Source organism: Neophocaena asiaeorientalis, unplaced genomic scaffold (genome assembly GCF_003031525.2).
Source record: "Neophocaena asiaeorientalis asiaeorientalis breed wild unplaced genomic scaffold, Neophocaena_asiaeorientalis_V1.1 scaffold44, whole genome shotgun sequence".
Classification (NCBI taxonomy): domain Eukaryota; kingdom Metazoa; phylum Chordata; class Mammalia; order Artiodactyla; family Phocoenidae; genus Neophocaena; species Neophocaena asiaeorientalis.
This window is the reverse complement of record NW_020173678.1, coordinates 1,788,498-1,803,615: the sequence shown is the minus strand read 5'-3', so window position 1 is coordinate 1,803,615 and position 15,118 is coordinate 1,788,498. Positions and strand designations below refer to the sequence as shown.

The window sequence follows — 15,118 nt, the reverse complement described above, 5'->3', positions numbered from 1 at the left end:
ACCTGGCCTCAGGCCTGCGAAGGCCCCGGGCAGCCTCCCGAAGGTCAGGCCCCACCACAGCCTGGAGCCAACAACTCACCTGGAAGCACTCCCCCCGGAGCCGCCACCCCAAGGCAGCTGACGCGGGGAAAGGAGGAAAGGGAGATGGAGGAAAGGAAGCAGCTCTGGGCTCCGGAGAGGGCTTGAAGGTGGGGAGGCAGACGTCCAGCAAACAGGCAGGTAGGTACATAAAGTCTGAACAGCTAACTGGCTTCCTGAGGACCATTCTCTCAGGCTGTCTGGCAGGGAGCACAGGCCTGCACAGGGACCAGCCCCCGCCAGAGCTGGGGGCTACCTGCCCGTCCCCGCTCTGCCCAGCCCCAAACCTCAGGGTGGCCCACCGGCCTCTGGATAGGGGCCTGGAAACTCAGCACTGCAGCCTCATCAGATTTTCCAGGCCGCGCGCGCACGCGAGTGCACACGCGCTCTTTCTAAAGGGCTGGGGGTGGGGAACAACTAGGGAAACTGATCTGGGGCCAGTCTGGCCAAGAGGAGGGGGAAACACTGCACCTTCGGCCCTCCCCCTCACCTGAGCACCTCACTTTGGTGAACCTGCAGAGGCTGGAGAAGTGGGGTGGAAACACCCTAATTTGGAATCTAAGTAGAAGAGGTACAGCAGGGCATGGCTTTAGGTAAGGGGTGAGGTCTCAGACTGTTCCCAAGACTTCCCAGAAAAGGGGGTCCCACAGCTAGTCCTATGGATGGGGCCTGGCTGAGGCACCTGGCCATAGGGGCACATCTGTCAACCCCCAGCCAGACTGGGGCAGCCTTGGGCTGGGGGGCAGGGGCAGTCTGGAGAGGGTGCAGGAAGGTCCAGACGATAGAAGCAGTCTCCCCAACCCAAGACTCTCCATTCAGCCAAGAAGCACCACAAGGGCTGTGTCTCCTCCCAGCAGCCACTCCCACAGACAAAGCCACATCCTCCACCTAGAGAGCCCTCGAGCACCTTACTGATTCCTTCTGGAGAGAGCCAGCCAGAGGCAGCTGCGGACAGGCGACAGGTCCAGGCCTCCTGGCTCCCGAGTGCGAACCAGCCCGTCTCCCCGCTGCTGCCCGGCAGCCCTCCCTCTTCTGGAGCCCCTTCGGCTCCCACCGCTGAAGCCTGGCCTTGGGCATCTCCCACGCCCCGGCAAAGGTCCCCAGGGAGGAGATAGGCCTGGGTCCGTCTGACCAGGTTGTTGCGTGGGGCGAGGGGGTGTGCGTGCCGGCAGCCTGGCCGTGTATGTGGCCTGACAGCGTACGCAGGCAACACTCGTGAGCCACGAGGGTGCACACACCTGCCCGGGTGCACGTGCACGGGTGGCATCCAGGGACATCAAGGCGGCGGGCGCCGGGTGGGGCGGGAGCAGGAAGGCCTCTGGAGAGAAAGGCCACGTTGGGGAACACATGTCCATTTCGCTGGCTCTGGGCTTGGGAGGGAGAGAACTCTGTTCTGTCCTGAAGTCTTCCTACAGGGGCCTGAGTTCCAGCAAAGAACAGGGCTCTTCCCGGGAGTCCCAGGGCGGCTGGGCCAGCCTACACGCGGGTCCTTCAGCCAGGGGCTTGAAAAGTATGGAAAGTCCCCTGCACCAGCCGGCACCCAGAGGTGTCAGGAAACTGGGTCGGGTGGGGGCTGGGTGTCTGGGGGGCACCCAGAGCCACTCCGCACCTCCCACCAGCCCTCCCAGCCGGGCTCTCTGCAGCGTCCTCTGCGCAGATCCCAGCTCTCTGGGTCTCTGTCTCCCCTACACAGCCAGGGACACGCGGAATGGAAGCCGCCCAGGCTGGCCCAGGATCTGAGGGCTGTGCGTGGGGTGCCGGGATCAGGGCTTCTCCGGAAAGGAGCGGAGAGGAAGGCGGGGAGGGGAGCAGGACGCGGCCGGGTGCAGAGCCCCCACAGCTGGCCCAGTCCCCGAGACCCCTGCCTCGGGGCTTTTATCAGTGGCAGCCTTTGACCCCGGGGTGAGCAGGTGCGGCAGGAACAAGTGCCTGTGGGAATTCCCGGTACACCGGCCCCTCTGGGGGGCTCCGGACCCTGGGGCTCACAGCTGTGGGCCTGGGGAGCGGCTGCAGGGGGACAGTGCGCCCCAGTGCATGAAGGCCAGGTGGGGAAAGGGAGCAGTGAGGAGGGGGACAGTTCCGGCGCCCTTGGCCCTCCCGGAGCCGCTTCTCCAGCTAACAGCTCTGAGCTCCCGGTTCCACCTTCTCACCGATGTGGGAGGGGCGATCCTCGGCCCCTGGGGTGGGCAATCCTGAGAAGGACCCCGAGCCTCAGGGAGGAGCAGTAACTCCCCAGTCTCAGCAAGGGCTCAGCGGGGTCTTCCCGGCTTCCTGCACCCCAGACCCAGCTCTGGATGCAAGTCAGCAGTTGGAGTGAGCGACCCAAGAGCTGTTGGGGGCAGGCTCATGCCAGGAGCGGGGGTGGGGGGGCTCAGGGACAGGAGTCACCCCTGGGGCATACAGGCCTTCATGTGCTCCCAGCAGCCTGGATGGGGCAGAGTCCACCCCAGACGGGGCACAGCGGGGACCCCCGGCCCCCAGGCCAGGCTGCGGGGCTGTTGCAGGGCTCTGTCCTCTCTGAGGCCTGTGGCAGTGCCACCCCCCGCCCCGCAGCTGTGTTTGCACCTCCAAAGATGTCCAGGCGTTTCTGAGTGGAAAGGGGCGAGGGGTGGGCAGGAGGCAAGGTGACTATCCACCTACCCCAAACACACCTAAAGGGAGCTGAGAGACCCTCAGGGTCTTGCCTAACGCCCAACCACTACCCGCCCCCCACCCCCCTTCCCCATTTCCTGGCCCCCAGCTTCCTTGCTCTCCGGCTTCTCAAACCTGGGAGGGAGGCGTGCTCACAGCCAGAGGGCTCAGACCCTAAGAGCCTGGGGGCGTAGGCAGAGCAGTTTGGGGAGGGCTTCACCCGCTTCCTCCTCCCCACGCCTGCGGTGCCCTAGCTTCCTGTTCTCGATAACAATCAACAGCTTGCCCCAGAGTGGGTGGCCCTCTTTCCAATCCCCTCCTGCCCCCCTTTTGATCCCCAGGCCCCCACCATCCACTAGTGGAAACACGAGTGGGGTTGAGGGTCAGCTGAGGCGGAGGTCACACCCCACAGGTCCACCCAGGCTCCTGCCCCCTCCTCCCCGTCTGGGCACCAGAGCCGAGCGCTTCCTCAGCTCTGGACCTCCCGAGCCCCAGAGGGCCATCCTGTTCTCCACCTGGAGGCCAGCCCTTCCCCAGCGCCCCCTCCTGCGTGCCCACCCCCAGGCCTGTTGTACGTCAGTGCGTTTTTGCTGTCACCCTTTGATGGATGGCTGAATCAGAGAAGTGGGTGGAAGGGGAAGGATGGGATTGTGGGCGCCGGGAGCAGAGGGTGTGGGGACTGTTTCAAGGTGACAGGAGCCGAGCAGGGAGCCAACAGGAGGCCCGCTGGTGAGGCAGAGGTGGGCCATTGGGGTCTTGGACTTGGGCACCCCCCTTCCAGGCCCAGGCTTCAGGCGCCCCAGCGGCAAAGAAGACACAGTGGGGGCGTCCCCTGGTGTGACAGCCAGAGGCTGTCCGCTCTCCGTGGGTCTCTGAGTAGATGTCAGGGCTCTGGGAGGAGGCCTGGGGGGGCCTGGGGACGGGAAAAGCCCCGAGACCCTCCTACCCTCCAAGCTGTCTTCACTACCGACTCCCGGGACAGCTGGCCTGGCTCAGCCCAGAGGCGGCTGGGTGCCGGGGTGAGGCTCAGGGCCTGGGATGACCCTTGAGCCTGGCCCCATGGGAAGCAAGAACTCCTGCCTCCCCTTGCCCCACCCAGTCTGTGCCCACTTCTGTTTGTGCCTGGCATGATTCCCGCGGCTTGAAGGGGCAAGGGCTTCCAGGGCGAGGCTCCGAGGCAGAAGCAAAGAAGTGGAAATCAGTCTCCAGCCGAGGTCCGTGGGAGCCGGAGTACCCGGACCTCTGCGGGGCAGCCTGGAGCTAGGCTCGGCTCGGCCCTGCCCCACGAGCAGGCGGAGGCTGGACGCGCCCAGGACCTGGAGGAGATGCCCTGGAGGAGGGGGCCGGGTGGTCAAGAACGGCCCAGCGCCTCGGCCATTCCCAGCGAGCAGGGCCGGGCCCGTGGCAAAGGTGCCGGGACAGGCCAGCGGCCCCCACAGGGGCAGAGGCGGGAGGCCACCGACCCCTGGTGGTGGCAACAGGCAGCTGGGGCGTGCGTGGGTGGCAGCGAGGAGGGGCGGAGGGAGGAAGCTGGCTTCCTGAAGCCTTCTCAGCCCTCAAAGACAGGCCAACAGACAGACAGACAGCTGGCGAGAGGCTCTGGGGGACACAGCTGCTTCAGTACGTACCTGAGCGGGCCGGGGAGGAGCCCCGCGGGCCAGGGCTGTGCGAACCTGGGGAGACACGGGAGGGCGTCTGGGGGGGGCATGAACAGGAGGGTGCCCGGGGCCACGGCGCCCGGCTGGGGCGCGGGTGCTGACCCCCTGACGTCCCCGAGGGCCGGGCAGGGCCCGCAAGGGAGAGAAGAGGCGGACGAGGCCCTCCTGCTGCGAGAGCCTCTCTGCCCGCTCGGCCCCTGCGGGCGCGGTGACCCCACAGCCCCTCCCGGACTCGGAAGCTGGGACTCTGGTCTGGAAGATGGGGACCGTACCCCAGGGGAGGGTCCACCACCACCTCTGCGCCCCCTCTTGTGCCCCCAGCTGTTGCCTCCCCATGTGCGCTGTCGCTCAAGGGCTTGGTGAGGCCATTTCCTGTGACGGTTACCGACCGAGGCGGGCTGGGGGGGGATGGGCAGAGGAGGAAGGAAACACCCCCAGCCTCCGTCCTTGGACAGAGACCCCAGGAGCCAGGATGCCCCTGGGGCTGGAAGTGCCAGCAGCCTGCACGCCCAGGGCCCTGGCTGGCTCCAAGGCTGCAGGAGGCCTCCACCTTCTCGTCCAGAGGAGGCCCCCATACACCCAGAAAGGGTGTGTGTGAGCCTTTCTTCCATCCAGAACCGCTGTATTCCCCCCTCGCCCTCCCTGACCTGGCCTCCAGCGTGGGGCTGGGGCAGCACCCCGCCCTGCCCCGCCCCCCGATTACTTCCTATCTTCACCCACAGTCTCTACCCTTCATCTTGCCCTTACTCTAAACACAGGCTGCCGCCTCCTGGGTGCCCCTGCAGAGATCCTGGTCTTCCCAGGGTGAAAACACCGCCACTTCCTGGGGAACGGAAGACACCCCAGTGAAAACAGAGGTGCCAGAGAGCAGAAAGCCGGCCTGGGCCTGGGAGCCTCCTCTGGCCGGCCCGGCAGCCCAGAGGTCAAAGGTCATGGCCCAGTGAGCCTCCCCTGGGCCCAGCCCCCGCCGCCCCCCCCCCCCCACCCCGAGCATGGTCCAGGCCCACAGGGGGCACTCCAGAGCACAGCCACCGGCCACCCCTTCCCCTGAGGGCAGCCATGACCCAGCTTCCACCTGACCAGGCGCCAGCCAAGAAGCACGTGCGCCTGCAGGAGAGGTGAGACCTTTTCTGGGAGGGGCTTCCCTCCTGCGGGACCCTCGCCACCTCTCCAGGAAAAGGAAACCAGATGTGCTCATTTGCATGTCATTTGCATGCCTTTTACCTGTCTGGGGCACAAGCTCTGCGTCAGCCTCGCACCTGCGCCCCAAGTCCCAGGTCGGGTTGAGCACCCCTGGAGGGGGCCGGGGCCTCCAGGCCTGGATGCTGGTCAGAGCTTTAGGGGCCGGGCCGGGAACGGGAAGTGGGGGCACCAGCTCTGGCTGACAAGGGGCGGAGGTGCACAGGGCCCGGGGCCTCTGGGGCAAGGGGAGACAAGGAGCCGCCCCCCAGAGGTGCCCGTAACAATCATAACGGTCAGAGGCTGGCACGCGTGGGCTCACGGGGCACTGGCTGTCTGTGCTGCAGGCGCGGCTCCAATGTGGCTCTGATGCTGGATGTGCGGTCCCTGGGGACCGTGGAGCCCATCTGCTCGGTGCGCACGCCCCAGGAGGTCACCCTGCACTTTCTGCGCACAGCCGGGCGCCCCCTCACCCGCCGGGCCCTTCAGCACCAGCCACCCAGCCCCAAGCAGCTGGAAGAGGAATTCTTGGTAAGAATGCGGGGTCCCCTCCGCGTCACTGCCCTTCTGAATCAGGAGAGCCAGCTGGCACCACTCTACCCTGGCCTGCGGGCCTGTCCCCTTTGGGCCCCTGGGAGAGAGAACCCCGGGGTCTCCAGGAAGGAACCCGCCCAGCCTCCCTCCTCTGCCCTCCGCCACATCTAGACCTGCGTCCTGATGCCAGGAGGGAACAGCTGGGTCCCAGCTCTACTGGGAAAGGTGGAGGGAGAGGAGGCTGGAAGGGGGGTGGCTGTTCACTTGCTCCCTCCCCCCGCCAGAAGATCCCCTCAAACTTTGTCAGCCCTGAAGACCTGGATATTCCTGGCCATGCCTCCAAGGACCGATACAAGACCATCTTGCCAAGTAAGGACTGCGGCAGGGGCCTGGGGCTGGAGGTGTTCAGAAGGCAGAACACAGCCTCAGCCAGGAGAGAGCTGCCGTACGCAGAGGCTCTTCTTCCGGCAGAGGAATGCCCACATCCGGGCCTGGCCGGGGAAGGGGAGCAAGTAACCACAACCAGGATGATGCTAGGCCAGCACTGCTCAGTGTGACCCCAAGAAGCCGGCCTATGGTGTTCTTATCCCCATTTTACAAATGAGGAAACCAGGTCACAGAGAAGTTGTGTAACTTGCTGGAGGTCACACAGCCAGTTGCACCAAACCTCCTTCCTCCTCTTCTTCCCACGTGGGAAAGGGCCCACACAGGTCTGCGGGGGGAGAGGCCCCACCAGGATGGCTCCCCGAGAGGGGCCTGGAGGACCTCAGATGGACGCAGGGAGGAGGCTGCAGATGGGGGTCCCGGGGTCAGCGCCTCCTGTCTTTCAGAGGCAGGCACAGGCCCTCTGAGCACGAGGCCTGGGGACACTCTCCCCTCCCGCTCCGCTCAGAGCACCCTTGTCTGGCCAGGCCACCTCCAGGAACCCCCAGTCTGGAGGCCACAGCCCTCTGCCTGCCTGGGCCAGCACTCAAGGAAGGGGGACTGCCCTGCTCCTGGCCCCGAGGCACCCTCTGTCCAGACCAGCTGGCCCTGGGGAGCCTGCTTCTTCATCCGGCTTGGACTGGAGTTGGAGAAAGACCCCCTTAGACGGACGGCCAGGCTGACTCGCCCTGGGGGTGGAATGAAGCCTCGGTTCCAGTCCGGCCTCTCAGGAGACAATATCTCTTTTCCATTTGTATTGCTATGACCCTGTTCTGCGCCTCACTGATCTCCAAACTAGAATGTCGTTCAGTAAAGGCTCTCTCCTCACTTGTCCATCCTGCCCAGCACCAGCCAGGGAACCTTCCCAGTTACTTCTTTGACCATGGCCCACTGCTGGTCAGGAACGTTCTGTGGCTCCCTTCTGCGTGCATATGAAATGATGCCATAGGTATCGGCCACCTGCTCGCAGGTGCCGTGACCAGCACAGGACTCCTCTCTCTGGCCCAGCGTGAGTTTGCTTTGCTGGTCACCTTTTGACCTGTGGCCTCTGCTGATTTTTACTTCCTAGACCCCCAGAGCCGCGTCTGTCTGGGCCGGGCGCAGAGCCGGGAGGACGGAGATTATATCAACGCCAACTACATCCGGGTGAGTCGCCGTCGGAGAAGGGGGGGGCTGTGTCCAGAGAACCCCCAGGACACCGCCTAGCACGGCTGGTGGTTGGGGCACCTGGTGTCCCAGCTCCGAACCACGGCTGCCACAGCCATTCCGAGCCAAGCCGGCGCAAACAGGCCAGGACGCCAGGCGGGAGCACAGAGCAGACGTCAGACGCCGGAAGGAAGACCCCGGTCTCCTGGGCGCACCCCGTCCCGCCGCCCCTGCCAGCCTCACAGCGCGGAGGGCGGCTCGGGCCAGGCCCAGCCTGCGGCTCTCAGGTCTGCACGGAAGGTGCAGCGCCAGCCGGGGGCGCTCGGCAGAGGCTCCCTCCCCTCTGGCCTTCGCTGCTCCAGGCAGCCCCTCCTTCGTGGAGACGGATTCAGTCAAGGAGCCGGGAGGCGGGGAGGCCGGCTGGGCTCCATCCCCAGCGTCAGCCCGCAGGGGTGGGAGGCGGCAGGTGCAGACTGCGCCCTCTAGCGGCTCAGAGTGGGTGGGACCGCGGCCGGGTTCCCCGGTGAACAGCCCGCAGCCGGGGCCGACTGGGGTGGGGGGGGTGGGGGGGACGCGGCTCGGTGATGGGGAGTCTGGGGAGTCTGGATTTCACCGTGCCCTGAGGAGCAAGAAGCTGAGGACCCTGAAAGGGAGAGAAAAGGCTGGCAGGAGTGTGCTACGCCTCGCTGCTAAATGCACAAAGTAGCACGTAGGGAAATATCCGCTCAATAAATACCGAACTGTTTCTTCGCCTTTTGCGCTAGTATTCAATAGAAAGCAGCAGGGGAGGAAGGGGACATTCACAGAGGCCCTGAAAGATGCTAGACTCACTTCGTAGAGTTTGGTCTGCACCACGTGCTGCCGGATGGCCATTGCACCCCGTTTACAGACCAGACGCTGGGAAACTCGCTCTCGGCTGCACAGGCAGTGAGCAGAACAGGGGTTGGAACCCGGATGTTCTCACTCAGAGCCCGTGTCGTGTCCACCATGTGGCGTCTGGTGTGTGTGTCTGTGACGTGTGTGTCCGGGCTGCACGGCACCTGCAGGTCTGGCCACCCCAGGGCCCTGGCCTCACCGCCCACCCTTCCCCGGCCTGCTCCGCCTGCAGGGATACGGTGGGAAGGACAAGGCCTACATCGCCACCCAGGGCCCTATGCCCAACACTGTGTCAGACTTCTGGGAGATGGTGTGGCAGGAGGAGACGTCCCTCATCGTCATGCTGACGCAGCTCCGAGAGGGCAAGGAGGTAGGAGGCTGAGGCGCAGTCCCTGGCGAACCCAGACGGACAGGCTGCACCCATGTCTGCAGCACACCCCTGCTGGGGCAGCTGCGGGCAGGGGCCTCCCCTGGGAGCTGAGGACACCTGTCAGTTCCTGAGACACTTGGCAGGGAGGCCAGCCCCAGCCAGAAGCAGGGGTGGGAGGGGCACTTTATCTGCAGGTGTCAAATTCAGGACAGCCCAGCCCTCGCAGCACAGCGGGGTGGAAATGCCGCAGGTGGTGGTGGTGGGGGGGTCCCCGCTCCCATCTCTGCCCTGGCCCCTGACTCCCAGCTCCCTCCCCCCAGAAGTGTGTCCACTACTGGCCCACGGAGGAGGAGACCTACGGGCCCTTCCGCATCCAGGTCCAGGACGTGAGAGAGCGCCCGGAGTACGCCGTGAGGCAGCTCACCATCCAGGTACCGCCCTCTGGTCCACAGGGAAGTCGGGCCACCCTCACTCTCTGGAGCTTCCCTGGGAGGCACCGGTTTACTCAGGGAAACCTGCTTGAAGCCACATGTAAAGAGCTGCTTGGGACCAGAAGAGGGATGTGGGTGCTGCCCTCAGGGAGCCTCTAGTCCAGTAGGGCAGCGCCAACGATCCATGTGGGAACCGCCAGCAAGGCCCAGCGGTCTGTGCCAAGCGCCCGGAGGAGGGGGCGGGGTCCTGGAGTCACTGCTGGAGGAACCGCGGGCCGTTTGACAAGATGCTTAATAACTTGTAAAAGTGCCTAAAAACGCATCTGTTATTGTGTAGCGTCTTCTGCTCTCCAGAGCGTTTATCCCCCGGCCATCATGGTCCCATTGTCAAGGTGAGCAGAGTGAGGTCACGTGCTGGCTGGAGGCAGAGCCAGGACTGGAACCGGGGTCTCTCCGCCCTCCCCAGAGGTGTCCCAGGAGGGAGCGGTGGAGCAAAATGAATGGGACCAGGCTGGCGTCTTCTGCTCCGGCTCCCTCCAGCCCCAGCACCAGGGAAGCGGACGGGCGATGCCCTCATGCTGTGCCCTGTTCTCATGCCTTGTCCCCACCCAGCACCAGGAAGAGCGCCGGTCAGTGAAGCACATCCTCTTCTCGGCCTGGCCTGACCACCAGACCCCAGAGTCGGCTGGGCCCCTGCTGCGCCTGGTGGCCGAGGTGGAGGACAGCCCAGAGACGGCTGCCAACACTGGGCCCATCGTGGTCCACTGCAGGTATGTGCCCCCTCCCCCGGAAGCCCTTCCTCCCCGCTGGGCCCCTCCTGGGAAGGAGTCTAAGCAGAGCAGGCCCAGGTCTTACTTGGACAGGGATCTCTAGATCATTCAGCAAGTGCTCTGTCCTTCCCTCTGGCTGCACAGCCTGGACGTGCGGGCTGGACACCCAGGCACAGTCTGGAGAGGCAGCTCCCAGTCTGCGGAGGCCGGAGACGGGCATGATCCCCGCTGTCAGGAAACGCATTTATTCACTCATGAGTGTTTACTGAAAACCTGGTATTGCCAGGCACGGAGTTAGATGAGACAGCTGCGAACAAGACGGTTTGGTTTCTGCCAAGTTTTATGGTCTGGTGGGAAAGACAGCCAACGAAACGAACGGGACACAGCACGATGACAACATAATGGTGGGGGGGGGAGGCACAGAACGAAGTCGCCCAGCCCAGACTTTGGCCAGAGAACATCTTCCGGGAGAAATGACCTCTAAGCCAAGCTAAGACCTGAAAGGTGAATCAGCCAAGCGAAGATGTTGGGGGCGGGGTGGGGAAGCATGCCAGGCAGATGGAGCAGCACATGCAAAGGCCCAGAGGTGCAGTTTAGACACTGACGTGATGCTGGGAGCGGAGTCAGCGAGTGGGGGCCGGAGTCACATGGGAAGGGGGCAAGGATGAAAAAGCCTGGAAGATAAGTGACGAGGGGCCTCACGGGACTGGCTCGGAAAACTGGATTTGCCAGTTACAAAGAATACTTAGGCCGCAGGGTAAGAAGTGGAGGGATGCAGGGGACAGACTTAAAATAAGGAAAGCATTCGGGATGCACATTCTAACTAGAACACAGCGGCCAAAAGCACAGGCAGAGGGGTTGGGAAACCCCTCCCGCAGGTGCACCCAGACGCAGTGCTGGGAGGTCCGGGGCTCACAGGGGAAGACTTCCTGAAGAAGGGAGGAAGTTAAGGGCAGGACAGAGCAGAAGGGACAGGACTGTGGGCAGGACCGAGGCGGGCAAGGGGGCCGGCGCCAGCAGCTGTGAGGACGCAGCACGGTTAGGGACGGACGTTCCGCGGGGTCATCCAGCCCAGCCTAGGCACCGTCAGCGGGAAGCTGCTGCCCCCACACCGAGCAGGAGGGAGCTCCTCCAAACGTCCACAGGGACCCGAGGGTGACCCGGACCGGCTTTAGGGGGAGGCCAGCGAGGGATGCAGACGCCCCCGTGGCCGCCCCCCGCCCCATGGAGGCATCCCTATTTCCCTTCTGTTCCCCACCCACCCGGGCCCCTGTGACCTCCCCGCCCCCTCCCTGGACCCCTGGACCCCTGGACCCAGCGCAGGGATCGGCCGGACTGGCTGCTTCATCGCCACCCGCATCGGCTGCCAACAGCTGAAGGCCCTAGGGGAAGTGGACATTCTGGGCATTGTGTGCCAGCTGCGGCTGGACAGGTGGGTCTGCGGACTGAGCGGGGCCCTTCACCACCAGGCACTTCCTGTGGGAGAGGAAGGGGCCCCTTTCGCTTAAAGAGCTGTTCTTTTGCAGATCACACCCTGGCGAGAATCTCTATCTAGAATTTTAGCTCTCTGGCGGGGGGCGGGGCGGGGGGCAGAGGTGGTGCGTCTGGAGTTAAATAGGCCACGCTGTGGATTTACCCGAGCTTTCGATCTCTTCTGTTTCTTGTCTCTGTTTTTCCAAATTCCCTACTCAGGGGAAAGGTGGGGGGAAAGAATACGGTTGGTTGTAGAAACTAGGCAGCCATAGGCAATGCACAGAAGCTCACTGGATTTGGAGAGAGAGGACCAGGGTGCATCTAACCGAGCTGTCACTGTGCTTCCCTGGGTCCCCATTTCTTTATCTAGAGAGAGACAATGGCCCTTTCCCCAGAGAGCTGCTATAAGGAATGAGCTAACTGATGTGAAAGTATCTGGGGAACACGAGCGCCTTCTACACACACATATAGAATTATTACTTCTAAGATCACCGGGAGGAGGAAATCTTGGGGTCAGGAATGTTCCTGGCCCAGCCTGGGGACTCAGGGCCTGAAGGGTCAGAGGAGACGCCTGCCCGCATGGGGCCCCTCCTACCCCCCACCGCGGGCTGGGGAGGGTGCAGCGGGAGGGGTCCGCTGCAGAGAGGATGCACCTGGAAGGAGGAGCCCGACAGGCCTTCGGGAAGGTCAGGCTCTCCCCTCCGGACCGCCGTTCACGGCCTGTGCACCTCTCCCCGCAGGGGGGGCATGATCCAGACCGCGGAGCAGTACGAGTTCCTGCACCACACCTTGGCCTTGTATGCCGCCCAGCTGCCAGAGGAGCCCAGCCCCTGACCCTGGCACCCTCCCCCGCGCAGGGCCGCCTCCCTGGGCCTGGGAAGGTGGGTTTGGGAAAGTGGGCCTTGTGACCTGGGGAACCCCCTGAGTGGGCATGGGAACAGGGTGCCCCTCGGGGTGTGTCTGGGGTCACAGGAAGCTGGACGGTGAGGACAGGGCTAGACACTGTTCTTCAGCACTGCCCACTCCCCTGCTCCCTGCAGAGGCCCCCCATGTCCCTCCGAGCTTAAAGCTGGCGGCTGACCTTTACAAGAGCTGGGAAAGAGGCCCAGGCATCCTGGTCCCTGCAATGCCGCGTGAGCCTCAGTCTCCCCCTCGGACATGGACATCAGGTGCTTTACTGCCACCGGGGGAGAACCACCAGAGGAGCACCTAGAAGCCACTGCAGCTGCACCCCCTTCCTGGGGCTGGCGAGAGAGTGACCCCAAGATCACCCCCCACCCTGGCCCAGCCCGAGAACAGGCCGATGACCTGAGCTGGGAAAAGCCTGGTGCTACCTGGGCCAAGTCCTCAGCATCCTAGCAGGGACTCTGCCTCTTCACCCACATCCGTGAGGCTGGACACCCCCCAAAGAGAGCAGGGACCAGACTGCCCCCGTGCCCACATGAGTGTCCGGGGAGCAGGCTGTGGGGTTACCTGGTGGGACAGTTGAACTCTCGAGAGGAGGGAAAGTGTGTGGACCCCTTGGAGGCCCAGACGGCTGCCCCTGCCTCCGTAACTGCCGGCCGCCCACCCCAGCTACTCTCCAGGGAGGCCCAGAATCTTCTGCCTGCCTTCGCACCCCAGAAGGGACGCCGAGTACCCAGGGAGGACACAAGAGACTAGCAGGGAGCCGAGGGCACTGGCTGACTTTAGACAAGCAGCCCCGCCATGGCCTCCTCCCTGCAGAGCACACCTGGACGGCTGGCTGTTGCCACGAGCCACCCGGGTTAAAGCACCTACGTGGACCCAGGGGCTCAGGCTGAACCCGGACCCCCCGTAGTCTACCCCGGAGAGCTGACTCCCTTCCGCACCTCACATCCACACGATGTCCAGGGCCCCCCAGCTCTATGTCAGGGCTGACCACCGCACCCCAGGGAGGCGTCCAAATCCTTCATCCTTGAATCCGAGATGGGCTGCCCGTGGGGTGAAGGCAGGCACCATCCTTCCAGGTGTTCGGCCCCTGGGGGCTGCCTTGGCCGGGGCCAGTTCTCCGAGGAACCCCCCAAGGAGCTGGGTCCTGGAGAACAGCTGGCCTTTCCCTCAGACAGCGCTTTTGGAAAACATGCAGCGTTGGAACCGAGGATGACTTCCTAATGCTTCTGCTGGTCTCCTCCTTCCTCACCGCCTGGGAATGGGCTCACACCCTCCTGAAGCTTTCCTGCCCTATGAGAGGCACTCCCAGGGCCCGTGGCGCCTGGTCCTCCCTGAGCTCAGACCCCACAGGAGGAAAGCCACCGCACAGGTGGCAGGCTCCCCTCCCTGGGTGCTGTTACCCCAACCCTGTCCCAGAGCTTGAGGACAGGCTCTGAAGAGTGACCAGGTGGGAAAATAAAGACTTCGCGGATGACTGAGTCATTCCTTCTTTCCCTCTTCCTCTCAGGCCTCTGGAGCCTCTTTACATCAGTAGAGACGGTGAGAATCCACAGGCCAAGAACCGGCTGCTGACCTTCACCCCAGACGTGCACTTTTACAGCCCTTCCAGGGCCACGTGAAACAAAGTGACACTGGAGTCAGTCTGGGAAACGGGCAGAGGTGTTCCTTAGGCGCTAGAGAGGGACTCACAAAGGGCAAGGACTAGAAAGACCATGTAGGTTAACAATTTAATAACCCAGGATACTGCACGGGGCCAGGACTTTGTGATTCCTCCACTGTAGCAACTGATCATTTGGGGTCAGCTCGGCTGGGCTTGGCAGATATGGTTGATATTGAAACTTTACGCACGTTTGACTAAAACCACGGACGCCACGTGAGTGCCTGTGGAGGCCAAGTAGGAAGGCACGCCCAAAGCGGGGTGTGGGCTCAGGGGGTCCAGCAGCCCCGAGGTTGGGTCCTCCCAGGACCAGCATCTCTGCAAGCCCCACACCTCCTACCGCCAGCTCTCCTGAAGAAAACTTTGGTTTTTACCAAAACAGGCCAACTTTTTTCATTTGCCACAAACCTCCCTCACGGGAAACCCCCCCGCAGGACTCTCTCTCTTTAGTATCATGGTGGTCCCAGTAAAAGTCACTTTGGGCCAGAGGCTTCCTAAGCAAGTGGCCCTGGTACCCCGTGGTTAACGAGGCCTCACAGGTGGATGTTCCCCTCCACTGGGGCTCTGGTACCTAGAGATGCTCAGAGGCAAGAACTCAGGGAACAAAAGATCTTAGAGACGTCGTCCCCGCGTCCTGGGAAGCCACGGACCACCCTCCTCCACCCTGGAAATGGTCCCGCTCAACGGGGCCCTCGCCCACCTCGGGCCCACCGCCCTGTAAGAAGGAGGCGGGTGCCAATCGGGGCACGGCAACCCGGGAAGGCGAAAAACAATCGGAGCTCTTTCCCCAATCCCGGGCCCCAGGACCGGCGGCGCCGAGGGTGTCACGAGGCCAGAGGGACCGCCGCCCGCGGAGACGGGCCCCCTCCGGCACCCGCACCCTGGCGCATGACGGGGCGAAAGTGCAGGGTCTGCCCGTGCGGCGCGCGGAGGGTCGCAGGACGGATGCCCGCGAGGCTGGGGGAGGGGGCCCGGGCCGG

General features: G+C 63.9%; 1 protein-coding gene across 1 annotated transcript; it reads left to right on the top strand.

Moving 5' to 3' along the window:
- The first annotated feature begins 4,219 nt into the window (after nt 1–4,219).
- PTPN7 (protein tyrosine phosphatase non-receptor type 7) lies at nt 4,220–13,955 on the top strand. The gene is given in 12 exon segments (XM_024749635.1): nt 4,220–4,329; nt 5,126–5,407; nt 5,409–5,485; nt 5,894–6,077; nt 6,365–6,449; nt 7,573–7,649; nt 8,758–8,895; nt 9,216–9,326; nt 9,939–10,096; nt 11,415–11,528; nt 12,310–12,450; nt 12,610–13,955. Coding segments are annotated over 10 exon segments (1,086 nt in total). The 5' UTR covers nt 4,220–4,329; nt 5,126–5,359; the 3' UTR covers nt 12,404–12,450; nt 12,610–13,955.
- Nucleotides 13,956–15,118: the final 1,163 nt, after the last annotated feature.